Source organism: Bactrocera neohumeralis, chromosome 6 (assembly GCF_024586455.1).
Source record: "Bactrocera neohumeralis isolate Rockhampton chromosome 6, APGP_CSIRO_Bneo_wtdbg2-racon-allhic-juicebox.fasta_v2, whole genome shotgun sequence".
NCBI classification, from domain to species: Eukaryota; Metazoa; Arthropoda; class Insecta; order Diptera; family Tephritidae; genus Bactrocera; species Bactrocera neohumeralis.
Genome location: NC_065923.1, coordinates 47,490,524 through 47,518,049, shown reverse-complemented (window position 1 = coordinate 47,518,049; position 27,526 = coordinate 47,490,524). Strand labels below are relative to the sequence as shown.

General features: G+C 35.7%; 3 protein-coding genes across 13 annotated transcripts in view; 2 read left to right on the top strand and 1 right to left on the bottom strand.

Annotated features, from left to right (window-relative positions):
• Window positions 1-433: 433 nt before the first annotated feature.
• On the bottom strand, window positions 434-2,038 carry LOC126762585 (uncharacterized). Its single transcript, XM_050479451.1, has 3 exons — window positions 1,605-2,038; window positions 750-1,537; window positions 434-690 (listed from the first exon to the last, which is right to left on the bottom strand). The coding sequence occupies exons 1-3, from the start codon at window positions 2,035-2,037 to the stop codon at window positions 592-594; spliced, it is 1,320 nt and encodes a 439-aa protein (XP_050335408.1). The 5' UTR covers window position 2,038; the 3' UTR covers window positions 434-591.
• Window positions 2,039-2,890: 852 nt separating this feature from the next.
• Window positions 2,891-4,138, top strand: LOC126762605 (methyltransferase-like protein). Of its 2 annotated transcripts, none has more exons than XM_050479480.1 (2): window positions 2,891-3,048; window positions 3,243-4,138. In XM_050479480.1, the coding sequence occupies exons 1-2, from the start codon at window positions 2,927-2,929 to the stop codon at window positions 4,069-4,071; spliced, it is 951 nt and encodes a 316-aa protein (XP_050335437.1). In that variant the 5' UTR covers window positions 2,891-2,926; the 3' UTR covers window positions 4,072-4,138. The 2 variants fall into 2 exon arrangements, with proteins under 2 accessions (XP_050335437.1, XP_050335436.1); XM_050479479.1 differs by having other exon boundaries at window positions 2,955-3,178.
• A 1,776-nt stretch (window positions 4,139-5,914) lies between these two features.
• Window positions 5,915-27,526, top strand: part of LOC126762574 (formin-binding protein 1-like) — a 166,169-nt gene continuing 144,557 nt past the window's right edge. For all 10 annotated transcript variants that reach the window (XM_050479436.1, XM_050479433.1, XM_050479435.1 and 7 more), the window contains exons 1-2: window positions 5,915-6,060; window positions 7,372-7,673. In XM_050479436.1, coding sequence (XP_050335393.1) covers window positions 7,650-7,673 — 24 coding nt within the window. In that variant the 5' untranslated portion in view covers window positions 5,915-6,060; window positions 7,372-7,649. The remainder of the gene's footprint in view (window positions 6,061-7,371; window positions 7,674-27,526) is intronic.

Sequence of the window (27,526 nt, the reverse complement as noted above, 5' to 3'; positions counted from 1 at the left end):
AAAACTTTCCCGGAGACCTTTGGAGACTTAGAGTGCCATATAATGCGCATACATATGTTTGTTGTACACGCTCATGAATGAAATTGCGTTTTATAGTTGAAAAAAAAAAGAAATTTGTATTCGAAGAATCACATCCGAGAATCCTATTTTTAGCTAAATATGTACGAGTTATTAAAAGAAGCCACAGAATAAGCATGCCGTGGCTCATATGGCACTATATGTATGCACATACATACATATATACATACATACATATGTACGAGTTACATGTGCGAGATAAAAAAAATAAAAATAAAAAAATAAATAAAATGTAAAATAAAAAAATAATAATTAAATAAAATGTATAATAAAAAAAAAATTATTTTTAAGCTTGCTACAAAAAAATGTTTATTGAGATCAAAATATTCAAAATATTATTTACATGGCACGAAAGAATTTGGAAAGCAATAAAAAACATACTGCAAATTAGTTATGTACATAAATAAGTTAAATAATTCAATATATGTATGTATATTTCCTATGCTATGTGGCGCTTACATAAATCAAGCTAACGGTAATACTAACGATCACGCTGTGTTTAACAAAAGTCCATCAAAAATAATATATGTAATTGTAGAGGCGTCTTGTCATTTCTACCGTCTGGAAATGCTCAATTTGCAGGAAAGGTTTGGCTGCTATCACACGTTCATCCTAAAATAAGTTATTTGTTAAGCAAATATTTTTCAACACAAATTCAATAATGAACTAACCTCGAGGAATTCTGTAGAAAAGTCCGGATTCATGAACTGCAACCTTACCGGTTTGACAGGTGGCACTTCTCTACGCTTAATCACTTCGATTGCCTCCAAAATAAATTGTTCAGGGAAACCTTGCGAATTGCCAAAATTTACATATTTCAGTTTTTGGCACTTCATCAAAAAGTCCAAAGCTTCGATTGGCAATTTCCACGAATAACCTATATCTATTTCTTCCAGCTCGCTTAAACGATTAAACATCGCTATCGAAACGTAGAGCGGCACATTATCTACGCCCATGTAAAGTGTCTTTAAGCTGGTTAATTTCGATATGAAGGTGAGATCCCTGGTTGTTATGCGTGAGCCGAGAAAAATTAATTTTTCCAAAATATGCTTTTTACGTAAGCCTTTGAATAACTCTCTCGCCTCATACAAGCCGCACTCACATATGCCATAATAGTAGCCAGTGGCGGGTAGCATGGCATCGCCACGTTCGATTTTGCGACACCTGCGACATTGTAATGTTTTGAATTTATTGATAATTAACACTTTTAGGCACGGCAGGTCGCCTATTGATTGCCATTTGCGTATTTCATGCCAGTTCGCTTCTAATTCTTGTAAATAATTTAAATTTTGTGCCATCTCCAAAGCATCAATTTTGGCGAACACATAGGGACAAGCGCGTACCACCAGTTTTTGTAACTTATTTCGCTTAAGAATGCTAACCAAATGTCTGGATTCGAAATCGTGTACATTATCGATAATTAATTCCTTGAGGTTACTCATTTGGTCTATGTAGCTGCCTGCAAAATGAAGAGAGTATTATTTTAAATAAATCTTTCCATAAATAAATTAATTCGAACACTTTACCAGTTACGTGACTGAAGTTTAAATGTAGACGCTTTAGGTTGGGCAAAGGCAACAGGTTTTGTAAGTCTTTATCTGCGAAGCCGTGCAGCTCCACGCTTTCTATAGTTTGATGATCTCGTTTGAGCGCCCGAAAGAATCTTTCGGTGAAGAACAGCGCAAATGTATCATCGAATTTAATGCTTTTAAGATTCGGCATTGGGAACATATGAGTTCCGATTAAATGGCCAAATTTTGTGACTAAACGACTATCGAAAAAATACGCTTCACAATCTTCGACAATTAATTGATGTATATAGTAGTTACAATAAATTTTTGCAAATCTGTCGCAGGCACGTGAAAAATTCCGCTTCGCCCTCATTCCCTTTAGTTGTTCGAAGATAGCTGTTAAGCATTCGTCGTTGAGATCTAATATTGTTGTTGTTGATATAGCCATAGTATTTTCAACCAGCTAAAGAAAAACGAAAACCAATCACTAAAATATTTGCACTTGTTTATCCTTTTTTCAAACTTACCTTTAACTACAAAAATCAAATGTATGTGTATTCAAGCGTGTCAAATACAAGACTAATCTAAGCCTGTGATTTTGTTATCCTTTAAACACGTATATGAACTGCATCAACATAATCTAAACTGATAAAATGGCGGACAAGGTCTGCAAGCAGCAGGTAGTACAAGTGAGCGGTTAAAATCACAAAAAATGTAAACAAAGTTTCAGCTCTCTTTCAATTTTTAGGTTTATCTACGCCAAAAGCAAATCTCTTTAATTACGCCCACTTACGTAGATGTCCAAATATATGTATATAATTTTATATTATTTTTGATTCGGAAAATACTATTTTCGCAAAAAAAACTCGTAGAATTATTTGAATCAAAGCAAACAGCAGTTCCGTTTCGTTACTGTCTTCACATTTTAGAGTTACCAAAATTTGAAAATTTTTCAATTCACAATTAAGACAAATATCATAATTTTATACAATAAATAATGAAACCAAACTCTAAGCTATATTATTCCATAAAAATTCTATAACATTTTTGCGAAATGTTATTTTTTAAGACTAAAGCATATTATTTGGCTCTAAATTGCCAGCTATAATTTTTTATTATTCATTGGGAATACTCAAATTTTGTAACCATAGCAGAGAGCGTAACTTATATACAGAGAACGTTTATAATAAAACGTTATAATAATATTATAATATTATAAGCGTTCTCTGTAACTTATATACGTTCTCTGTCCACATTGAATACCGCGTTTGTAAGAAGAAGCAGTTCAAAACCGAAAAGTAAACATATGCAAAATATACGATCTTAAATATTTTGACATGAGTGAATTTGGAAATGAGGCAAATCCTGCGGAGCTGACTGAAACCGTCGAGGAGAAGCGTCCGAAATTTGGAAATCGTTTCCTAACCGATGACAATGATGTCTTTAAACACAATGCTTGGTAAATATACGAGGATATTGACAAATTTGCGTTTGCTCTCAAGTTGGGAGCACACACGTTATCGCAAGAAACCAGCACTTGGCGGTCGAATTTTAAAAGATCCACGTGACACTTTTGAATTTAATGCTTGGTATTGTATTAATGTTATTAAATACTAATTATAACACTTGTTTTGGCTTTGCGCACAATTGCAGGGATAACGTTGAATGGGATGCCGACCAAGAGCAAGAAGCGCTTGCGGCGGTGTCTAAGAACTCAACACAGAAAATGAACGCTGAAGACAAAGAAAAGTTTCAGAACGATGCTGATAAATTTTGGGACTCTTTTTATGGTGTACATCAGAATCGATTTTTTAAAGATCGACATTGGCTTTTTACAGAATTTACTGAACTTGCTGCACCGTCAGTAGATGCAGTACAAGAGCCACGCAGCATATTTGAATTAGGCTGTGGAGTTGGAAACACTATTCTACCGATTTTGAAGTATAGTCAGGAGCCGAATTTAAAAGTTTATGGTTGTGACTTTTCCGCGCGAGCAATCGAAATATTGCGTGAGAACAAGGAATACGACCCAAAACGTTGTGAAGTCTTTGTCATGGATGCGACACTTGAAGATTGGTCAGTGCCATTTGCTGAAAATTCATTGGATATAATTGTGCTAATATTCGTACTCTCGGCTATTGAACCCACAAAAATGAGTCGTGTTGCTGCCAATTGTTTTCGTTACTTACGTCCAGGTGGTTTGGTACTCTTCCGTGACTACGGTCGCTATGACATGGCGCAGCTGCGTTTCAAAAGTGGCAAATGTTTGGAAGATAATTTTTATGTGCGCGGTGACGGGACAATGGTATACTTTTTCACACAAGAAGAGGTGAGAGATCTATTCTGTAAAGCTGGATTTGTTGAGGAGCAAAGTGTTGTGGATCGACGACTGCAAGTAAATCGTGGACGCATGCTGAAAATGTATCGTGTATGGATACAAACGAAATTGAGAAAGCCGTTGAGAGAAGAAACGAAAATATAGATAATTGCAATAACTATTTTAAGTCAAAATAAAAATAAAAAAAAACATAAACTCATTAATGCATACACTAAGTAGTGTGATGCGCTTTTTAAAAGGGTTTATGGGAATTTGTTTCAAATACATTATTCCAAATTCTGAGTAAATTCTGGAGGAGCATATGCTAATTATGGTTGTCATTGTTGTTGTATATGAAAATATTCTCTTAATCTTAAAGAAAGGCACCGAGTAGATAGTTGGTGCCAGATATCATTTCGGAATTCGAAGAAGAACAGAGATTTATAAAATTCTTCGATTAAATATTTCTAAAAGTACGATTTCTAAATCTTTTATATAAAATTAAACCTATAACACGACGAAAGGCAATGTAATTGACATTGCTGTTTGTGAAATAAATTGCAAAAATGTATTTCGGTATTTAGGAGTGTTTGTTGAAAAACTTCAAAATCTAACAAAACAAAAATGCATCAAAAACGTTAATCAGACAAAATTTGGGTTAACACCACCTTCTACGAAGATTCAGCTTTTTTATACTCTCGCAACAATGTTGCTAACGAGAGTATTATAGTTTTGTTCACATAACGGTTGTTTGTAAGTCCTAAAACTAAAAGAGTCAGATATAGGGTTATATATACCAAAGTGATCAGGGCGACGAGTAGAGTTGAAATCGGGATGTCTGTGTGTCCATCCGTCCGTCTGTCCGTCCGTCCGTCCGTGCAAGCTGTAACTTGAGTAAAAATTGAGATATCATGATGAAACTTGGTACACGTATTCCTTCGCTCCATAAGAAGGTCAAGTTCGAAGATGGGCAAAATCGGCCTACTGCCACGCCCACAAAATGGCGGAAACCGAAAACCTATAAAGTGTCATAACTAAGCCATAAATAAAGATATTAAAGTGAAATTTGGCACAAAGGATCGCATTAGGGAGGGGCATATTTTGACGCAATTGGTTTGGAAAAGTGGGCGTGGCCCCGCCCCCTACTAAGTTTTTTGTACATATCTCGGAAACTACTATAGCTATGTCAACCAAACTCTATATCATCGTTTCCTTCAGGCATTTCCATATACAGTTCAAAAATGGAAGAAATCAGATAATAACCACGCCCACCTCCCATACAAAGGTTATGTTGAAAATCACTAGAAGTGCGTTAACCGACTAACAAAAAACGTCAGAAACACTAAATTTTACAGAAGAAGTGGCAGAAGGAAGCTGCACCCAGGCTTTTTTTAAAAATTGAAAATGGGTGTGGCGTCGCCCACTTATGGACCAAGAACCATATCTCAGGAGCTACTAGACCGATTTCAATGAAATTCGGTATATAATATTTTGTTAACATCCTGATGACATGTACAAAATATGGGTGAAATCGGTTCACAACCACGCCTTCTTCCAATATAAAGCTATTTTGAATTCCATCTGATGCCTTCTTTGCATAATACGAGTATAAACATTAGGAACCAATGATGATAGCGGAATAAAACTTTACAAAAATACGGTATTTGAAAAATATGTAAATGACGTATTATGAAATCTCGATTATCACTTTACCATGCGAGAGTATAAAATGTTCGGTGACACCCGAACTTAGCCCTTCCTTACTTGTTATTGTTAATAATTGATATATACTCAAGGTATTCAATATGAAAACCCGGGTTCTAATTGGACTTTACAGCATGGAATTTGTCTATCTCAAAATACTTTATTATAAACCAAATACATTTTCAATTCGAATCACACCCAAAATGCAACCCTAATTGCGTTTGTTGGCTTGGCCGCACTGGCACTGCCAGTGTTCACGAAAACCTGATAACCAAGAACGAGTCAGTTTTCGAGTGAATTTGCAGGTAAACGGGGTGTTAGCTGCGGCAAGTCGTTTGCAACGCCGCGTTATTGTTGTTGTGTTTTAAGTGATTGGTGAAAAAATTTCCATGGATAAAGTTATTGGATGCGAAAATCTATAGTGCTTAACAAAATTTTCTGTAAAAAATTGTGAGTTTCAAGTGCCAACCAATAAGGGCGGTGGCTTTGAGGATGGGAAATAATTATAAAAAGCAGAGTAGCTGTGGTACAATTCATGAAAAATCTTAGAAGACGGGTGAATCACACGCATATACATATACAATTGCACACCTGCGAACGGTGGTGTGAAGTAAAGAATCTGTGGGAATCAACGAATGAGAAGTAAATACAATAAAAAGCATAAAAATAACGAAAAGAGAATTGTCGATTGCAGTTCCATGCAAATGTGCGAAATTTTCTGAACCCATCAATTTTTGTATTCGTTTGCAGAATACGCTCATTAAATAATAGAGCTTATTGTGTTGAATTCGTGAAGATCGAAATCTTGTGAATTTTATATGCAACTTCTCCAGCGTTTTGCCAAGTGTCATGCTTAAAATTGAATATTAGAAATTCTTGTTTGTATTCTGGCTAAGCTAACTCAAATATGCTGTGTGAATGTTTATAACAAAGTAAAATATTTGAATATATGCAACAAAAGTCATAAAGTGGAATTCTCGTTTGTTTTCATTAAATAAAAACGTCAGTGTTTGAAAAATTCTCGTGTAAAATGCCAAATTTATAGTGAAAAGTGTAAAGATTGTTATGAAACGAATATCTCTAGTAGATAAGTTAAAAAAATTGAATTAAAAGTTCGCCTTTAAGCTAACTTCGTGGAAAAATTTCGTACTATTGTGAAGTTAAACACATTTTTCTTCCTACATCTCAGAATTTTTTACATACACACATCGTACATTCTACGTATGTATGTATATTATTTAAGTCGAGTCGCTTTTAATGGAGTTAGTTGTCGGTTATTACAGCTCTTACGTTTTGTGAACTATATTTATCACTGCGCTTGCTTCCCTAAACTATTTCTGTATACTTTTATTTAATGATCGCAACTTTATAAGTGCAGGAAAAGTCAACAACAAGCAGAAATATTGCTGCATATACATACATACATACATACATATGTATGAAAATAACAACGCGAGCAGTAGTGGAAGTTGTTGTGCCCGCAAAGCGAATAGTAGAAACAAGCATAAAACCACCACATTTGTGAGCGTGTGAAGCAATTCCAGAATTGAAACTCAGTTTCGGCTTTATTACCAGTTTACTTTACATATTTTCTTTCCGGTCTTACCTGCATCGCGTCTATGCGTTCTACCTGCTCGCCGCTCTTTGCACGTTGCTCGCGTTCCAACGTCTCGCGTTTAAACGTACAAACATACGACTTTTCATTTATTTTTTTTATAGCTTTGGTAAATTAATTACTTTAATATTTTCGTTTTAATATAGCAATTTTCGTGAATTAGAAGTAACTTTTCAAACCGCCTGCTGTTACTGTCGGCGGCTGTGTTCTAACCCACTAACAGCACTAGAGCAGACAACAATTAATATTTTTAGCTCTCAGGACCAGTAAACATATGTACATCCATAGTGTTTAGGAGCGAGTATTATAAATAAAAACAACAGCAAATTGTTGGATACGAAAGGTATTTTTTGTGGATTTATTATCTGGCTTAAATAAAATAAACGCAAAACTGGCGGACGAACAAGCAGAAAGCGCCAACAAGATGAGTTGGGGAACGCAACTTTGGGTGAGTAACGAAAAAGTGAAGTGAAATAAATTTACAAAATTATATTGCATAATTTTAAATTATTGTATATGAAGAGGTTGGTTTTTAAATATTTAATAGATTACACAACAGAAAAGATTCTAATAAACCTGCTAGTATAACCAGTTGTGCTAAAGGAATTTTTCAAATCGGATCGCTATAGCACACAGGTGTCATAAAGATTGACGAACTAAGACTGGTTGTCTTTGTATAGAAACATTATTTATTTGTGCAGAATGATACAGTTTGAAAACTAGGCTTCTTTCTTTTTTATCCGAACGTACTTGAATGCATTTACATATCCTGGTGTGTTATATAAAGCCTGGATTATGTAATCGTGTTTACCACATTCCAGTAACTACGTGAAATAATTAACTAAAGCAAAATTAAAATAAATGTTGTTCAATAAGACCAACTAAAATATGAGACAAACAAATGTGTTATTAACCCATTGTGGCGACAGCCAACGTTAATGACTTACAAATGATGAGACGCCGCTATGAAGTGTGGTGTATCTACTTACATGGCGGCATATTCAGAACTTCGGTTCTTTTTAAATGCGACAACCAGGAAAAGTGAGAATAAAAAAAAATTAAAAAAAAAATTGCAAAGGTGGAATGAAAAAATAAACATAATTTTTCGAAGAAGGGGGATGTACATAAAAATATAGAATAAAGTTAATATGTAAATATATTGGGTTCAAATTTAACACCTAAACCTATGGCTAAAAAATAACAAAGCTATTACTGATTGGCAGCTCTCTTTTATGTTCTTCATGATAATGTTAGTATAAATTTTGGCCGTGGGTCGAACTTTGCAGATATTAATGTACTAAAAGCAAGTCATTTTTTTAGAATTCTTATAAGCCGAGTAAGTTCTTTCTTTTTGAGCTCAACTTGTGGTTCTTTTCCAATATGTTACAAATATGTACGTATGTATGTATGTATATCATATTCATCAAAATATTTCATTGCCTTTAAGCTTGCTTCATTTGTCGCTAAACTGGTTCTACGGCTCTCATGCAAATTTCGTTGAGCCATGAGTTGTGTACATTAGTGTCTCTCTCAGCTGCGTTTCATGCTTGTATCAGTCGCCGTTGGCTCGCGTTCTTGGCCATATTTGTGCTTCCTTTTGCTACATGAGAGTAAAAAACACGTGTGTTTTATTAATAATTTCGCGTTAAACGTTCGCATAACTTTCCATTCTTTATGTCCAATTTCAACTCCAATACGACTCAGGTAGTGAAATTTTTTCGTAGGTGCCGTAAAGTTTTTACTTCATCAGTATATATTTAATTTATTGCACCTATCGATTTCGTTTAAAATATTGCAATGATTTTTGCGCAGCACACACGCCAGACACCTCTTTCGAATGCTTCGTGATCTGTGGTAATAAACTACCCTCAACAAATAAGAACGTTACTCATCCCTATATCATTGCCCGCATTTCGCTCCTAACTGGCGTTGTTTCAGTACAGCTGGTCATCTCGTTACCTGACGTGCTCATATGCTTGCAAATGGCTAACCTTTTCATTGTGCTCTGTGCTTCACGGTCTCGGTGTGTTACCATCCGCACACTGTCCCTACCGCTGTGTACGTCTGCCGGCATTCGAGGGTTGTTTACTTCCGTGTTTTCACTGTCGAGCTGGTTTGTGTCACTGCGTGTCGTGCGTCACATACATTTCCATCATGCCTCCATAAGGCATCGCTCGTCTAGACTGTTTAATTTCCGTACTTTGCCGGCTGGCTCTGAAGTGGACACACATATTTTATGGTTTTGTTCTTTTGTGTGGATTTTATGTATTGTTTTTGTTCTACGCGATCCGCAAATTCGTATTTAATTACTCTATTGCAGTGAAATCGCATACGCCGCTGGCCATTTTGGTAATGAATTAAGTGCTTGGCTGATTGGCTGCCTGTGGCTCGCCCGTCGAATGTCAATAAGTGCATTCAATGTTAATGAATACTTATGAGTTCTCGTCTGGAAGATTCTATATTTGCTTTTGTTAAACGTACTCTGCTTGACTCTATTAAATTTAAAGTAATTTCCAGTGACTATACATCCCGATCCCGATCTGTTCCGGTAACGTAGACCCGACTGTCATTGGAACGGGGATAACTTCTTTCATTTCTTATTGCTTTCACCTCCATCGTTTTATATTCCCTGTTATTTTCCCATCCAACGTTTTGTATTTTTTTTTAATATTCAACAATTTTCATGCATTCTTCGCTCAATTATTTTATCACTTGAACTAATTTCTCTGCTGGAAAAATAATAATTTCTATCTACAAAATTTCACTTCTGACCCCGGCATTTCTTCACGTTTCGTTAACTATAAAGCAAATGTGAAATTATATATTAATTTTTCCACTATTCAAGTTTGTTGTTGGAACGCATATGCACATGTGATCAATGAGCGATCGCTATCAGCAGCATTAATACACGCGAGAGCAAAAAAATGAATAATAAATTGCGAAGAAGAACAAAATTTACATAAATAATTAACAAGTTTGCTGAATGATTTTTATAAAGTGGAATGAAGCACGAAAATTTTGACATAAATAAAACGACATAAATAACAAGAAATAAGAAGAAATAATTTGCAACAACAAACTGACTTGTGAACACTCGCGCATGTGACTCTACCCACTTATCGATGCGAGTATAACGAAAGCGCACAATTGACAGGCAGACAAATAGCGAAAAAAAAACAAAAAACAACGAGTAAACAAACAAACATATTGCACAAACAAATGGAATTGGAAAAAAGCGCACAAAGAAAAGAAATTAACCGAGCTGCTAGCGACGCAAAGCAAACATGACAATCAGTCAAACGCTTGTTGACACATTGCGCGAAGTCACAGCCGGCGAAAATGACAGTTAATTTGAAATTTGCATGCCGCTTATGAATTTCCACATTTCTTTTTAAACGAGTAACGAATATTTGCCTACTTAAGCTTTAAATAGGCGTGTCGAAGCGGGTCAAGCGGCCGGTAATCGCAGCGATTGAAAAATGTGAATTTTTATTACACAAACACAAATAAAATGTAGAAATGCTTGTTAGCGGACTCGTTGGAATGCACGCGTAAAAGAAAATACATTTCGACTTTCTTCATGGCCTAGCCTGCCGCACTGACATTTAAGCTGCGTACACTGCTAATGGCAGGCGGTCAAGAAGACATTTCACTTTGTTTTGATTTTTTTTTTAAATTGTTTTTGCATACTGTTTTAAATGCCAGTTGCCTTTACTGCATGCGTGTGCCTGTGTGTTTCAGCTGTTCAATTTACATGTGTATGTATGTACATTTGTACATATTTACCAAACATTTTCAATTACTTTTGGTCAATGCAGAATTAAGTTGTCATAATGGCTTAGCATTTTAATGTTTTACAGCCAATAAAAGTGAATTCGCCTGCAACTCGCCATGTGCTTACACACTTACATATGTATGTACATATGATTGTGGGTTTGTTGTTGTGAAAAATAAAATTAGTATGCTTTCGTAGTGCAGTTGAAGTAAGCATTATTGCTGACACTTTTGCCTTTGGCTTGTGCATAACTTTGAGTATTTAAAACAAACTTACTTTGCTTATAAAGTTGTGTGGCGCATGCGCACATAATTTATTGTCGCCACGCCAACTGGCTGTGATTTCCATTTTTAAATGTTTACAGACTTATAAATATAGATATATACATATGTATATAAGCTTGGTTGATTAGTGCAGGCATTTACTGCATCTGGACGCCTTAGGCTTGGTGCTATAATAAAATTTTGTTATTTTTTCGATCTGAAAATGTTCGGTCAAACATTATTGCAACGCTGAAATATTCTTTAATGATACGGTACTTACAAACCCCTTTTCCTGTTTCCTAATAATTATTCCTATATTTCTCTGATATAAAAGGTTGTCAAAAAAGTCTTGCGGTATTTTCGCTAGTTGTCGCTGAAAGCGCGTAGTTCAAGTTTTATTCGTCGCATCGGGTCAGGCTATACATTTTTGGAAAGCTCATTTCACGCGCTAACACGTGTGATTGATTGTCGTTTCTTTTAAGTCGTCCGTGAGTTTAGCGTCGCAAACATGGAGTTTTTACTATACGACAAAGGAAAAAGTGCATCTCAAGCCGCCAATAAAATTTGTGCAGTTTATGGATCCGATACAGTTTCCATTTCCACCGCACAACGATGGCTTCAACGTTTTCGTTCTGGTGTAGAGGTGGTCGAAGATGCGCCGCGCTCCGGAAGGCCTGTCGTCGAAAATTGCAATAAAATTGCTGAATTGGTCGAAAGAGACCTGCATAGTAGCAGCCGTAGCATCGGTCAAGAGCTGGGCATGAGTCATCAAAAATTCATTTCAATTTCAAAAAAAAAAAAATTCAATAAAAATACCGCAAGACTTTTTTGACAAACCATTATGTATGTATATGTGACCTGGTCTACAAAAAGAGAGCTAACGTGCGAAAACTAGTTTTCTGAGAAAAGCTGTTAAAAATAATCGTCAGTTTCTCGTTGTCTCATTAATTGTTCTCCTTTTTTTTGACACCTAAGCCCCCTTTCCGTAGACCAGGTCACATATAGCTTTTTTACTCACTTATCAAGACTTTATGAGAATATCATTGCCAGTTTCAAAATTATTAAAATTTTCGTTTTTCAAAAACAAAAATTAAGTAATTCGTCTACATTAATGTTGTCGCCTTTAATGCATTTATGCCAGCGCTTCTTCCAATGCTCGAAACACTTGTCAAACTCGATTTTTGGAATAGCCTTTAGATCTTTTAGCGATTTTCGTCATCTTTGTTTATAGATGTAGCAAAAAGTCACCCGGAGCCATGTCTGAGGAATATGGAGGCTGAGGCATTGTTTCAGTGTTACTTTTGGCTAAGAACAAGCAATTTTAGCAATGAAAATCGCCAAGCTCACAAAAACACGTCTAACCTTAGCGGCTATAACAGACAAATTAGGAAAAGAATACAACTGAAAACTGTATCGTAGTTCAGAGGCGCGTGTGGTATATAAACATAATAAGCAAAATTTTGACAATTGAACTCTTCAAACCCGCGAAATTTGAAATTATAACCAATTGTTATCTTCTGAACACACAATCGAACAACCAGATAACAGTGTCTTGTAATTTCTACCTTTTATAGGAATTTTTGGTTATTGTTAAGCTATTTTTAGATTGGAGCGTCTAAGAGAGGCAGTAAAAACTAGACGCATTATAGTATATTGGATTAAATTAAATAAAAAAAAATGGGGATTGCACCGCGACCTAAGGTCTATTGTGCCCTCTCTTAAGTCACAATGACTCACTTAGCCCCAGCATATCGATAAATTCAAATATACTGCTAGGTGCTATTGAGGCGATGTGTTCCCTAATTGGAAACATGGATCCAAGGGCCTTTATCCTGCGCCTACAGACTGTTACGCAGTCAATCAGCAGGCGTTTTGGAGTTTCAGGTTCCATGTCGCAGAACGGCAATTCGCACAAGAAGCTAGGCCCATGTTGTATAAACGCTTCTTGAGTTTACAACGGCCAGTGTAGAAGGCGACAAGTAGCCTGAGTTTGTCCCTTTTGAGGTTGATTAAACCTTTTAAGGTTGTCATCAACCATTAGCAACTTGGCATGGTGCATTCCTTGGAGTTGTTGCCAATACTCCTCCCTGTCCATTTCTCCATACCTTTGTGACCGGGCACTCAGATAAGGTGTACTGGGTACCGATCTGATAGAGTGTTCAGCCGTTCTATACACTCCTGCACCAATAGCGATTTGATCTCGTACGCAGAGAACATGCTCTGAAAACTTCCCATAGGTATCGAGAGTTTAGTGAGTGGTCCTGCGACTCCTGTCAATTTCCTCCGAGTTTTTGAGCCGTCGTTGTACCACTTGATTGTACTATCCCTAAGCAGTAGTTCGAGAGCGTAATCGTTCCATTCAGCGTTACTGCTGAGGATAACCTTGAAGTTCTTAATTAAGTTTACAGTTTTGGTAATGCCAGTGGTATTTTGCCATTTGAGTCCTTCATACGCTGGGAAGAGATTACCTTACCTCTGCCAAACCCTTCCGCTGTCATTTGGAGGCAGTATGTTAACGGTATGTAAAGATTTTTGTGTAACCTTGACCTACTGTATCTGTGTGTTGCTGTTGTTGTTGCAACTGTAGAACACATACCTGAGGCATTTCAGAAGAATACTGCCCAGCCGTTTGTTGACAGTCCTCAGTCCTTGGCTGGTAAATCTGGGTCCGTTTCGGTTATGCAGACCCGATCTCGTGGGATCTACTATATACGTTAAAGAAATTATATGCTAATTCACAATAGTCATTCTCAACAAATTGACCGAATCAGCTGTTCATATATCACTAGATTCTGCAATAGGAGCTCTGTTGGCCTTGCATATTTCGGTATAGGATTTTTGCATCGTGCAATCTTGCGAGAGCAAAAAAATCCCCCTATTGTAACTTCTGACCGGAGATTTTTTTAGATCACAAATGCGAAAAGTATAATAAAATTCTAGTCGCCGTTGAAATCAAATGACGTTCGCTTGAAAGTGTGAAAAGAGCATGTGAGCGGATAAATAATACTAAGTACCATTCAGCCAAGGCCCACGCAAGGCAAACAGAGGCGCGCAAACGGAGCTGTTTTTTATCTTTTAGAATGGACGTCAGCTATATGTGATCTGATACAATGTATAATTTTATACTTTTTGAAATTTTTAGCAGAAAACCTAAATACACAAGAACGCAGATATAATATTGATATGAAAATATGATATAAGAAAGAGAAGAAATAGAAAAGAATTTATAATAAAAGACTTCTGAAAAAATGAAACTGCAGAAAATCCGAGTGCTCAACCACTTTATTCACACCAACAAATTAAGAATAGGATAACATCTGTATGTGCATGTGGGCTTCCAGTTGTTTACATAAGTACTTAACTGTATATACTATATTTTATATGGTAATGCTTCTTATATAAGCTGTGTGCGCATTTGATGAACACAACTGGCGGTCATGGGCAAGCACTCTTCGCTGGCCATTTCTATTATTTCTCGCTTTTTCAATTCTTCATTACAATTTCCCGAAAATAGATTTCGAGTGGGCGTCTTTGGGCAAACATGAATTAATCGCAGCTGTACAATTTAAGCTTAGCAATGGCCGTTTAACTGGCGGCAAGTGTTTACATCGTTGCCACCGGAGGTGATGACAAATTGTTTTTTCGTATAATTGAGGAAATATTTATATTTCTATAGATTAGAAACGAAAAAAGGAAAAATACCAATTACTCACAATAACACGTTATGACTATGTATTCCAGTGGGAAAATGTGAATGTAATTTTTCTCCATTTTCCGACAGTTGAAATTGAAAAGTATAGAAATAAAAACTAAAGAAAAAAATTATAAATAAATAAATAAAAAAATAAAATAAATACAAATATAAAATAAATAAGTAAATATAAAAAAATAAAAAAGATAAATAAATAATAAATAAGTTAACAAAAAAAAAATAATAAATTAAAAAAACTAATTAGTAAAATATATTTAAAAAAATTGAAAAAGTAATTAAAAAATTAAGCAATATAATAAAATAGTAATTCAAAAAAAAATTAAAAAATAAATAATTAATCAAAAATATAAAAAATGATTAAAGTAAGTAAATAAAAAAAGTAAATCCGTAAAAATATGAAACAGTTAAATAAATAAGTTAACAACAAATTAAAAGAAATAACTATAAATTTAAAGAATAATCAAACAAAATAATAAAAAAAATATATACATATGTATATAAAAATAAATATGTACATAAGTGAAAAAAAAACAAAAAATTACAAAATCATAAAATGAAAATAATAAAAAAACATTCATAAAACAATAAAAACAAATAAATAAATAAGTAAAAATAAATTGAAAATATATAGAAATAAACAAAAAATAAATAAGTGAGAAAATAAGTAAAAAAAATATATAAATATTAAATAAGTAAACAAAAAAATGAAGATGAAATTGAAAAAATAAAAATTAAAAACATAATAATAATTAATAAATAGACATAAGTAAATTAGTAAATATAAATATAAAATGAATAAGTAAAAAATTAAACAAACAATATACTAAAAACCAAAAACAGTAAATAAAAAATAAGTAAAAAAACGAAAAAATAATATGTAAAAAATACTAAAAATATTAAAAAAATTAAATAAAAATAAATAAATAAAATATTTAGAAAAAAATAATTAATAAAAAATTAAACAAACAATATACTAAAAACGCAAAAATAGTAAATAAAAAATATGTAAAATATTGAAAAAAACACTAAAAATATTAAAAAATTAAATGAAAGTAAAATAATATAAATAAAAGTAAAATAATAAAAATAAAAATAAAAAAAAATAAAAATTATAAAAAAGTTAAAAAAAAAATATAAATAAATTAGTAAGAAAAATGATTGAAAGTATTTAGAAAAAAATAATTAATAAAAAATTAAACAAACAATATACTAAAAACCAAAAATAGTAAATAAAAAATAAGAAATAAAAATGAAAAAAAATAATATGTAAAAAAATACTAAAAATATTAAAAAAATTAAATAAAAGTAAAATAATTTAAAAAATAAAAAAAAAAAAAAAAAATTAAAAATATAAATAAATTAGTAATAAAAAGAAAAGAAAATATTTAGAAAAAAATAATTAATAAAAAATTAAACAAACAATATACTAAAAACGCAAAAATAGTAAAAATAAAAAATATGTAAAATATTGAAAAAAATAATATGCAAAAAAAATAGTAAAAGTATTTAAAAAAAATACTAAAAATTATAAAAAATTAAATAAAAGTAAAACAATATAAATAAAAATAAAAATAATAAAAATTATAAAAAAATTAAAAAAAAGTAAATAAATTAGTAAGAAAAATGATTGAAAATATTTAGAAAAAAATAATTAATAAAAAATTAAACAATATACTAAAAATAAAATTATCTAACTAATGATAACTATTACATAATGTAAAATATAAAACGCACTCATATTTACTGAAATGTAGACACCAATTGCGGCAATGAAAATACTTTGATGTCCGTCCGTCGAGTGCTGATAAGAGTTAAGTATTTAATGTCTATATGTGCTGTTATCATTTTGCTAGTAATTTTTATATGTTACGTAACGCAACAGTTGCTCGCGGACCTAGTAAAAATTACGAAATTTTCAAAATAATCTGAAATATTTTTAATTTTCTTAAGTAGTTTTTCTACACTTTCTGTATCAGCAACTTAAAGCCAGATAAACATATTCTTAGGATATAGCAACAACAATATAGGGGAACTAGTGGCTCCAATAGATGTATGGGCCAATGTCTACATAATATAATTCCTGCAGCGTCTTGGTTCAAATCTTCTTCTTCTTAATTGGCGTAGACACCGCTTACGCGATTATAGCCGAATTAACAACAGCGCGCCAGTCGTTTCTTCTTTTTGCTACGTGGTGCCAATTGGATATTCCAAGCGTAGCCAGGTCCTTCTCCATCTGGTCCTTCCAACGAAGTGGAGGTCTTCCTCTTCCTCTGCTTCCCCCGGCGGGTATTGCGTCGAATACTTTCAGAGCTGGAGTGTTTTCATCCATCCGGACAATATGACCTAGCCAGCGTAGCCGCTGTCTTTCAATTCGCTGAACTATGTCGATGTCGTCATATATCTCGTACAGCTCATCGTTCCATCGAATGCGGTATTCGTCGTGGCCAACGCGCAAAGGACCATAAATCTTTCGCAGAACTTTTCTCTCGAAAACTCGCAACGTTGACTCATCAGTTGTTGTCATCGTCCAAGCCTCTGCACCATATAGCAGGACGGTCTTGGTTCAAATACCTGAAAATTAGCTTTCACTTTAACTCGAGCTTACCAAAACCCATAACTCGAGTTTGGGGCTCAATGCAAATTGAAATTTTCACCTTACTTTTTGCAAGCAGAACCATGAACTCCAGTTTGTGATGATGTGGGTGAGGGTTGGTCACATTTTTCCAAACACTCAATTTTTTTCAAACACACAACCTTAAACTCCAGTTTGTTGTTTAAAATTCCCGAAACAAGTTTCTTAAGTAGTTCTTCTTTGAAAAAGTCCTCCCTGTCTTCCAAAGCTCTGGCTCAGGATGCCAGCAAGGAACGAGTTTTATTAGCTGCGAGTAACAACTTATCTGAAAGCATGTTCTTTATCTTCAGAAACTCTAGCTCGTTTAAGCTTACGTTAAAAAAATAGTTTTGCATCAATCTCCAGTGGATGAAAGAAGACATCCGTTTCTGCAAAAAGCTTATAAAGCTTGTTCTTGGCTTTTGTTTTCCAGGAAGTGGAAGGCGTTGCAAATTCTTCAAAATGAGAAATTTGCAAACTGTTATCCACTGTTTCTTAAGAGTTCAAAAACCTTAACCAAAACCAAAAAAAAAATTATAAAAGAACTGAAAGCTTGTTCTTCAGCTCATTTACATACATATATAATCATAAATGCAAAATTTCAGAGAAATCTTTCTGCCGTCACTAATTATGTGTACTTAGTACCGAGCGACCGCAAACTAAGACCACAATAATGCAATTTTGCTCAATATCTTGTTTTTCGTTCGTTGCAAATCGCGCGCAAAAAAGTTTCACGAAGCACAGCTTCTACCGTTATGTTTGTGGATTTGTATGACTCAGTTTCTCACGAATATTGGCCCTTTTGTTGTGATTGCAATGGAAATTATGCAAAATTATGGCACCGGCAAGCCAGCCTATTGCCGTGGACCCATTGACAGATAATCTTCCGAAGTGGCAGCCAAAAACCGACTGCAACAACTGCAGTTAGTTTGTGACGAAACGCTTAAAAGCATATAAAATACAAAAAAGAACAGTTGAAAAGAAACCTTGACAGACTTAGACTTCGACACACAAGTGATAATAGAGATGAATGGCGTACAAAATATGTATGAACAATAGAAAAACCTCTTTGCAACGAAATTTGCAACAAAACTAACTGTAAAAAGCTCGGCGGTGGTAAAATTTGCAGCAAAAATAACTCCGCGTTGGTAAACTGTCAGCAGCGCACTCCTCATCATGACCAGTGGTTACACTATTTTCAAAAGAGTTCTCTAGTTTTTGCCTTGCTTGCATTTCGGTCTGCTTCGGATGCTGGAGAAATGGTCGAAACTCTGCAAAAACAAGTATGTCATACATACGAAAGACATACATACTACACACGAATTCATGTGACATTGACACTTGCGATTCTAACAGTTGTTGCCAACAACAACAATAATCTAACGATAAATGTGACGTCGCAAAATAAAAGTACCCGCAAAGGTGCTTATGCAAAATGGTGCCTCGAAAGTCTGCGCCGAAGAAAGTTCTGCTAAGCGCTAAAAATAGAACAAAAAAGAGCATGAGAAGCAACAACAAAAGTCCAAAAGAACTTTTAAGCGGTTGGCTGCTTAAGATTTACATAAATTTTAATTACAACAAAACTAAGAAGACAACATTTTTTCCAGCCCGCAATTCTAGCGAAGCGGCTTAAGTCTACGAAAACCGGCAATTTCAACTGCCTTTTTATGGCCGGCAACAACAACTTTCTTGCCTGTCTACTTCATGCTAAGCTTGACAGCAAATTCTATCATTTGCATACTTTATGTTATGCCCACGGCAGTGTTCACCGCACCGTCCACGGCCAATGTCATGGCGGCCACGGTGACGGGCGCGGCTCAGTCTCAATTTTATGCGACATTAAGTTTTTGTCATATTTTGTGCATAAACTACAGAATCGAAAGAGCAAAAACATATAACACTACTTAACTGTGCGCTCTGCCGCGTCGGGGGAAAAAAATTGATTGCGGTTACGCGTCATTTAATTGCCAATTACCGGTGGAACACCGAGCACCTATCTATACATAAAAACAAAACAACAAAGAAGTCTCAGAATAAAGTTAGACTCAAAGGTTAAGGCTCTCAAAATTAATTGCCGATTTCCAAATTGAGCCAAACATGGCAAAACAGCGGACTAATGCATTATTTTCCGCTTTGTAGTTAAGTGAATCGAATTTGCCGAAATCAATCAAATTCGAAAAAGGTGTTAATTGGAAAATTTTGTTCATTAATTAGAAAGCATAAAAAAGTGTGCTTAAAACGAAATAAAATATGCGAAAACTGAGACGCCGCAATTTTAATGCAAAGTTCTACGACTACGTAAGATTGGAAACCATGTCTCTGTTGCCTTCAATCCTCGACCAAAACATGAGAAGGTTCGGAATTCAAGCAATTATGTATATATACAGTTGAACTTCCCTAACTGGAATCGCCATAATCCACAAAACAACTTCGAGCTAGAGAGACTTCGAGTTGTAAAGAGGGAAGCGAGACGCATTTGCAGACAAAAAAGAGAGCGTCCGAAATGCGTGTGTACGAAGAGCTTGACAAACTAGCCGACAGCGGCGACTAACAGAAGGTTTCAAGACCGAAGCATACTCTTGTAGAACCCTCAGAGGTGATCTAGTGACTGATGCCCAGAGCATACTGAAATTATTAAGGTTCTATCGAGCGTACTGTGTGAAAGTATGTGATTGGACCTTATCAGTGTGGCTTTAGACCTGGAAAATCTACAATCGACTAGATTTTCACCATGCACCAAATCTTGAAAATGATCCGAAAAGGAAGATCGCCACACACCACCTCTTCCTTTGCTCGGATCTGCGTGTGGGTCCGGTAGTGAACGAAGGCAAGACAAAATATCTCATGTTATCAAACAAACAGTCGTCGCACTCAGGACTTGGCTTCCACGTCACTATTGACAGTTACAGCAGAGGAAGAGGAAGACCTCATTTGGCAGTATCCGATTTATATGCAGAGTCGCCAACCATATTTATACCCTGAACAGGGTATATTAAGTTTGTCACGAAGTTTGTAACACCCAGAAGGAATCGTCGGAGACCCTATAAAGTATATATATATAAATGATCAGTATATCGAGCTGAGTCGATTTAGCCATGTCCGTCTGTCTGTCTGTCTGTCCGTCCGTCCGTCTGTATATATACGAACTAGTCCCTCAGTTTTTAAGATATCGTTTTGAAATTTTGCAAACGTCATTTTCTCTTTAAGAAGCTGCTCATTTGTCGGAACTGTCGGATATCGGACCACTATAACATATAGCTGCCATACAAACTGAACGATCGGATCAAGTTCTTGTATGGAAAACTTTTGCATTTGACAAGATATATTCACGAAATTTGGTATAGATTATTTTCTAAGGCAACAATGTAATCTCCGAAGAAATGGTTCAGATCGGATTACTATAACATATAGCTGCCATACAATCTGAACGATCGGGATCAAGTACTTGTATGGAAAACTTTTGCATTTGACAAGATATATTCACGAAATTTGGTATAGATTATTTTCTAAGGCAACAACGTAATCTCCGAAGAAATGGTTCAGATCGACCGACTATAGCATATAGCTGCCATACAAACTGAACGATCGGTATCAAGTACTTCTATGGAAAACTTTTGCATTTGACAAGATATATTCACGAAATTTAATATAGATTATTTTCTAAGGCAACAACGTAATCTCCGAAGAAATGGTTCAGATCGACCGACTATAGCATATAGCTGCCATACAAACTGAATGATCGGAATCAAGTTCTTGTATGGAAAACTTTTGCATTTGACAAGATATATTCACGAAATTTGGTATAGATTATTTTCTAAGGCAACAATGTAATCTCCGAAAAAATTGTTCAGATCGGATTACTATAACATATAGCTTACATATAAACTGAACACATAGTTACTAAAAGAAATGTACCTGTGAAGGCTATGTTAGGTGCAGCCGAAGTTAACGTTTTTTCTTGTTTTCTTTGCGCATGAGATCTTCCAATAAAAAAAGTTTGAATATTAATTGCAATTGGATATTACTTGATTAAGTGTTTTTATTTTTTTTTTGTCCAAAAAAATGTAAGCTTCCTTAATGTGTCTCTACTTTACTCCCCAATACTATTTTATATAACTTTTTCCAAAAAAAATTAAAATCCTTTCATTTATCTCGTTTTGCTCTTCATTATCATCACTTTTGGATAATAATTCATTTTCACACTCATTAAGTGCCATTAATATTCTCAACTTACACGCACACCGTTATTCCTCTTCCTCCACCCCCAACTTCACTACACTTATTGACGATTAAAATATTTTAAGCAACCGTCAAGTGTTATTCACCTCCGCAAGAGTACTCACACCTTTGCAACTGTGCAACAACAGCGACTGTGCTTTCTTTTACAACTCAGCGGCTTCCAATTACATATACATACATACATATATGTTTGTTTGTGTATTCATATACATACATGTGTATGTATGTATGTGTTGTTGTATGCACTTCTTATCCATTTTCGATTCGAATTTTGTGCCATAATTTGAAAATTTCTGCACTTGCCTTCTTTACAAGTCTCACTTGGCCCTAAATAAATATTGACAAATGCCGCTTGTCTGCCCTGCCGCCCCTAAAATCTTCTTAACCAACCACCGCGACATCCTTGTCGCAGCCATAATGATTACTTCTTATATTGCGGAGTTTGATTTTTTCTCGTTTATTTCATCCCTTTTCTTGCTGTGTGTTTCTTAAGCCATTTTTGTTGCCTTTTCTGTTGATATCTGCTGCACAACTTCTATTTCTACTTCAACTTGACTGCACCGCGCTCTATGTTGTTGCTGCAACTGCCACGCTCAAGGCCAGTTTGTGCATGCCAACCACGTTCCAGCTACCAGAATAGCTTTTCGCACACGTCCCTGAGTCTTTCTCTCTTTCTGTACGTATGTGTCACTGTGTGCAGCTACTAGTTAATCTCAATATATTCTGGCTGTGCATGCTAAGCGGGTGCCCAGACACCTCACCCTCAGCTCATCACCGGCTTGAAAGTTTTCGTGCACTGCCATTGCTGCTGTTGTTGCAAGGAGTTGCTTTTATTGCTTTTATTTCATATTTGCTTCCCATTTTATTTACTTTTTGCTTGTGCTGACTTGCCATTTCCTCTGCCGTCGTTGAAGTTGCATGGCTGTCCCCCTGTGCGCAGCTCGCCTGCCGTTCGCAGCACACTGTCTGGACCACACCCTATCACAAGTTTGTATCGATTTTCTAGTGTGCGCACTTCAACGTCTAACAGTCGCCGGCTGCTGGAGCTCAAGTTGAGCTTGTACCACAACAAAAAAGACAGCCGTAGCGTTCGTTCGTTCGTTGTCGCCAAATGGTTTATATATATGTCTGTGGTTATGTTTGGCCCGTAGAGTCTGCCATGTCGCCTTGGCTTGTGTGTCGCTCTCTTCTACTTATAGAAATCTACATTCTCCCATGCAACTATTACTTTTAGCTTATGTTCCTTGCTTTGCAAAATACACCCTCACATTGTCCGTAAGTCTGTGTGGACCTTGAGCGATTTCCGAAATTCATGCAACACACCAGGGTCGCTTTTTTGCAGTCGTTCAACGTAACTGTTTTCCTGCCGAAAATTTGTTTCGGGCGGGAAATGCAATTTGCAGTAGTCTTTGCTGCAGCAACCACTCCGCTCACGCACTTCTGTAAACGGTGGGTGTCTTGGAAGACGATTGCCTAACGAAGTTATATTAGTTATATTTTCGTCTACTTTTTGTTGTTGCAATTTCTGTTTCCTCTAGTTAATGATTTCCTCTGCGAAATGAGTTGACGCATTTCTGGGGTTTGCCGCCAGCTGCTCCAGCGGTTTCTTAATTTTCACTGCAATTTCTTTGTTATTTCGTGTATAAACCGTTACAAGTGTTCGGTTGTATGGCTCCGACTTGAAATAGTGTAATGCGACACTGTCCAGCCCAGAAATATGACTAAATGTGTCACTTCGTTTACGCCTCTGCAAACCGCTTACCGTTCGTCGCGCAGCCTGCTGTCGGCACAAGCACGAACCTGATCATACAATCCAGTTGTAAAATTTATCAGTGTTTTGTAATTTTATCAGAATTATTTCTCAGTAAGTCCAATTGACTAATTAAGCTGACACACGGTAATGAATCACGTTTGCGCAGCTGATAAGCATTCTGATTTCTAAAGAAATAATGGATGTCTCACTTCTTACTTAGGCGGATTCCACATCTAGGTTCTTCTCAAATTTCCAGTGTCTCATATTAATGTACTTACAACAAATAATCACAACCGAATTGGCTAGAAACGCCTGCTCTTATATCTAAATGACCATCGCATACCGACAAAGCGCCTTGAGCCTGTCACAAATTTATTGAGTCGGCTAATATCAATGCTGGTCACTTCACCTGGTTCGTAGAAAGCGTGACACCCGAAATGCTCCTACCTTAGTCTAACATAAGATGGACAATGGAGGTCGATCTCTTCCCCAAAATCTAAATCTCATCACATTAGTACCAATAAAACATACCTACTTTTTACTTGGGGTGCCAGGTCATGGTGGAATCTTTGGAAACCGTAAAGCCGATGAGCTTGCAAGAAAGGAATGGCAGCCACCGGCTCGCTCTCCGTCCTTTTCTACTCTGGCGCTGGATCTACGGATTTCCCACGACCCCAGCAAGCAAGTGCGGTTGTGAACTCCTTCTGGTCAACCATAGCAATGTTCATTTCGGCGCAATGTTAAGGGTTCTAAAATATGCCAGAAGCTGAGGACTTTGGTATTCCGAAAGCCGCGGAGCTGGCCTCTAATACACCTGCAGGCAATTCCAGAGTCAAGGCAACAGTGGAAAGTGTTGCTAGAAGCAGGTAACCTTACTTCTACTGGGTACCAGTTCACAAAGGCATCCATTGCTATGAAATAGTGTACGAGATTGCCAAAAATGGTGTACGAATAACACCCGAAAACCTCATCAACATTTGGAAATCCACGCATTGTCTATACGACGATCTGGACAGAAACAAGGTAAAGAAAATCAAAACCTATGGAACGAACTACCTGGGTGCAAAACTGTAAAAGTCATGTGCAGAACGGTCGATCGGAAGTACACAAAATTCCTATTGGCACTCCATAGAAGAGACTATAGGAACATGATGGGAATACTAAATGGTCATTGTCTGGTGGCGACACTCGTTCGCAGGATGGTGCTGACAGATCGAGAAGATTGCAGAAAATGTCTAGAGCAGGGCACCAGGGAAGCAATGAAGCATCTCTTGTGCACTTATTCTGCTTTGGGAAGGCTATGCTGTAAGGATCTGGGGTCCCCATGGTATGATACACTGGAGGAGGTATCGGTAGTGAGGCCACAGAGTCTGTTCAAATTCGCGTCAAGCTCAGGCATCCTAAAGATGACTACTCGCAAAAGACCAAAACTGGTCGATCCGTGGCTCATTTGCCTACCACACTAACCTAACCTAACCTCTTTGATCTTTAACTTTGGATATTCGCTTTTTTGGCGAAAATTTCTTAAGGGCCAGCGAACCCTTGGGCTGGGCTGTCTAGTCACATTATTTCAAATTACTTGTTATAATTAAGTTTTGCATTTTGCTTAGCTCAAAGCATCATGGCAAATAAAATTACATTTTCCTATTACTTCATTTAGTTTGCTGCTTGACTTCGCTTGACGTCAACGACTTTTGACAACGTAGCACTCTAAGATGCTTCCGGAGTAGCGTACTGAAGTGTATGGGTGTGTTTGTGCCCCCGTACGTAACGGTGTTTTTGTACTTCGCAGCCTACCTTTTGCAACGCTTTTCAACTCAACCACAACCGCACAATCACAATCTCGCATAAATCTCTCAACCCATACGCTTGACGCATAGCTCACCGACCAGCGTTGCCATTTTAAATTACACGTATTGTTGCGGCATGTGCAGTTGTGCAGTGCACTCCGGTGGCAGCGGCTTGCCTTATTCTGCGTCGCCAAGTAATTATGATTCCAGTCACTGAAGTGCATAATAATAATATTAGCTTTTAACTTGACGTAACGGAGAACTTTCCAGCGAGTTGCCAACTTAATTTTGCAAGTGCTTTGCTATGTATGTTGCAAGAGTAGTCGCTACCTTTGAGTAGTGTTGCACAGGTGCCATTACAGCCATTACAAAGCTACAACACGTATTTTAATAAACTTAAGTTTAGAAATTTAAATCACGTGTGTTGTCATAGAATGTCTTGACAAGTCTTAGATTATATTGACTAGTCACCATAAAGTTTCACATAAAGTTTGTCAGCTAAAGAGTTCCAACTCTGATATCTTTTATTCGTGGATTTTGGTTTTTTGCTGGGTCGTTGATGAGTTTAATCAAATAAATACCGTTATTCTTCAGTTTATTCAATTTATTTTTGTATAAATGTGAACTAATATTTTAGAATATGCCGATGTTTTTATTCATTGGTACTTTTGGAACATTTATCCCTAAGGCGAAGTCTACAATAACTGTATGAAGAGTTCTTTGGGGTCTATAAATTTCCCTTAAAGATCATGTCATCACTTAACCTCTATTTGTATTTCAAATAGACTTTTGATTTCCATATTTGTCGCGTAAAATTTGCTATGCAAATAAGTAACTTGGATATTATTTATACCAGCTGCTTGTTCTATTCGTCACTCTGTCGTCCAATTTGTCGCGAATCAAAGTTAGCTAATATATTATATTACTAATTGGAACTTTATCAGCCAGTCTCTTGACAGCGATCAAAATATTCTCTAAACATAGATTACACGATCCCAGAAACACTATTCTGTTCTTTGTTTTCTTAAAAATCGATTGCACGATGCCAGAACCATTCTGTTCTTTGCTTTCTTAAAAACTGAACGATGAAAATCAAGTCTTTGCATGGAAAACTTGTTTCTTTGACGAGATATCTTTACGAAATTCGGCATACATTATTATCCAAGATACCGTTACAATCTCCCAACAAATTTTTTAGATCGGATCACTAGCATATGGCTGCCAAAATCAAGTTCTTGTATGGAAAACTTATTTATTTGACGAGATATCATAAGACCTTTGTTTTATAAAGGGATGAACGATCACATGTCATAAGAGTTTCGTATATGATTGTCAATTAGGCCTTAAGAAACTCATACCGACTTTAACAGAAGTTTTGGTAGCGCTATAGGGTAATTAACCGGTGTTCTAACCGATAAGTGGCTTCAAGTGATTAACATTTTTTCTGTTTTCTTTGAAAATATTATTTTTTCCTTCTTGTCCGCACATTTTTGCTTGACTGTATTGCAAAATATAGCTTGAGGACGAGAAGAACAATAACAATAAGTAACTATAGCGCTACTTTTTTTATCGTTAAGTAAGAACATGTGTTTATAGTTTTTTATCTAAAGTATGTATAGCTACAAGTGTAGATAATAAAATGCCATTTCTTATCTGTACTAAATATTGCTTATATATTATTCATAATATCACATAAGTAAGAAGTCAAATACATACATACATACATGTCGACATATGTATGTATGTATTCCAGCATTGCTTCTCCCTGCTTAACAGTGGGATTCCTTTGTATTTCCTGATATCAACAGTATTTTTTTTGCAGCTTCTTTTTGTACTTTGAGTTTCGTTCGAGTATGTGCTGCCTTAAAGCCGATAAGGACTTTTCAGCTAGCGATTAGTCTCTTTATTTATCATAAAAATTACAAAACAAAATCCTAAACTTGATTTTAATTATTCGCAGACATTGCAAATTCGGCACTTACTTTGATGAACAACTTTCACCTCTCTCACGAAGACTTTTTTCCACACGGTACATTTTCGAAAAGCAGCCACTTGTACTTCAGACAACAACAAAGCACAAAAAACAAAGCGAATTCCAACATAAATCACCGTAAATTAATATATCAAACAATACAAGTTTGTTGTTGCTTTTTGTTTG

Excerpts from the sequence above, each read along its gene's own strand:
- LOC126762585 (XM_050479451.1), bottom strand. The coding sequence starts at position 2,037 with ATGGCTATATCAACAACAACAATATTAGATCTCAACGACGAATGCTTA. Across the intron at positions 1,538-1,604 it reads AAACTTCAGTCACGTAACTG|GCAGCTACATAGACCAAATG; the intron begins GTAAAGTGTTCG and ends TTCATTTTGCAG. Across the intron at positions 691-749 it reads TTTCTACAGAATTCCTCGAG|GATGAACGTGTGATAGCAGC; the intron begins GTTAGTTCATTA and ends AACTTATTTTAG.
- LOC126762605 (XM_050479479.1), top strand. The coding sequence starts at position 3,018 with ATGACAATGATGTCTTTAAACACAATGCTTGGTAAATATACGAGGATA. Across the intron at positions 3,179-3,242 it reads ACTTTTGAATTTAATGCTTG|GGATAACGTTGAATGGGATG; the intron begins GTATTGTATTAA and ends GCACAATTGCAG.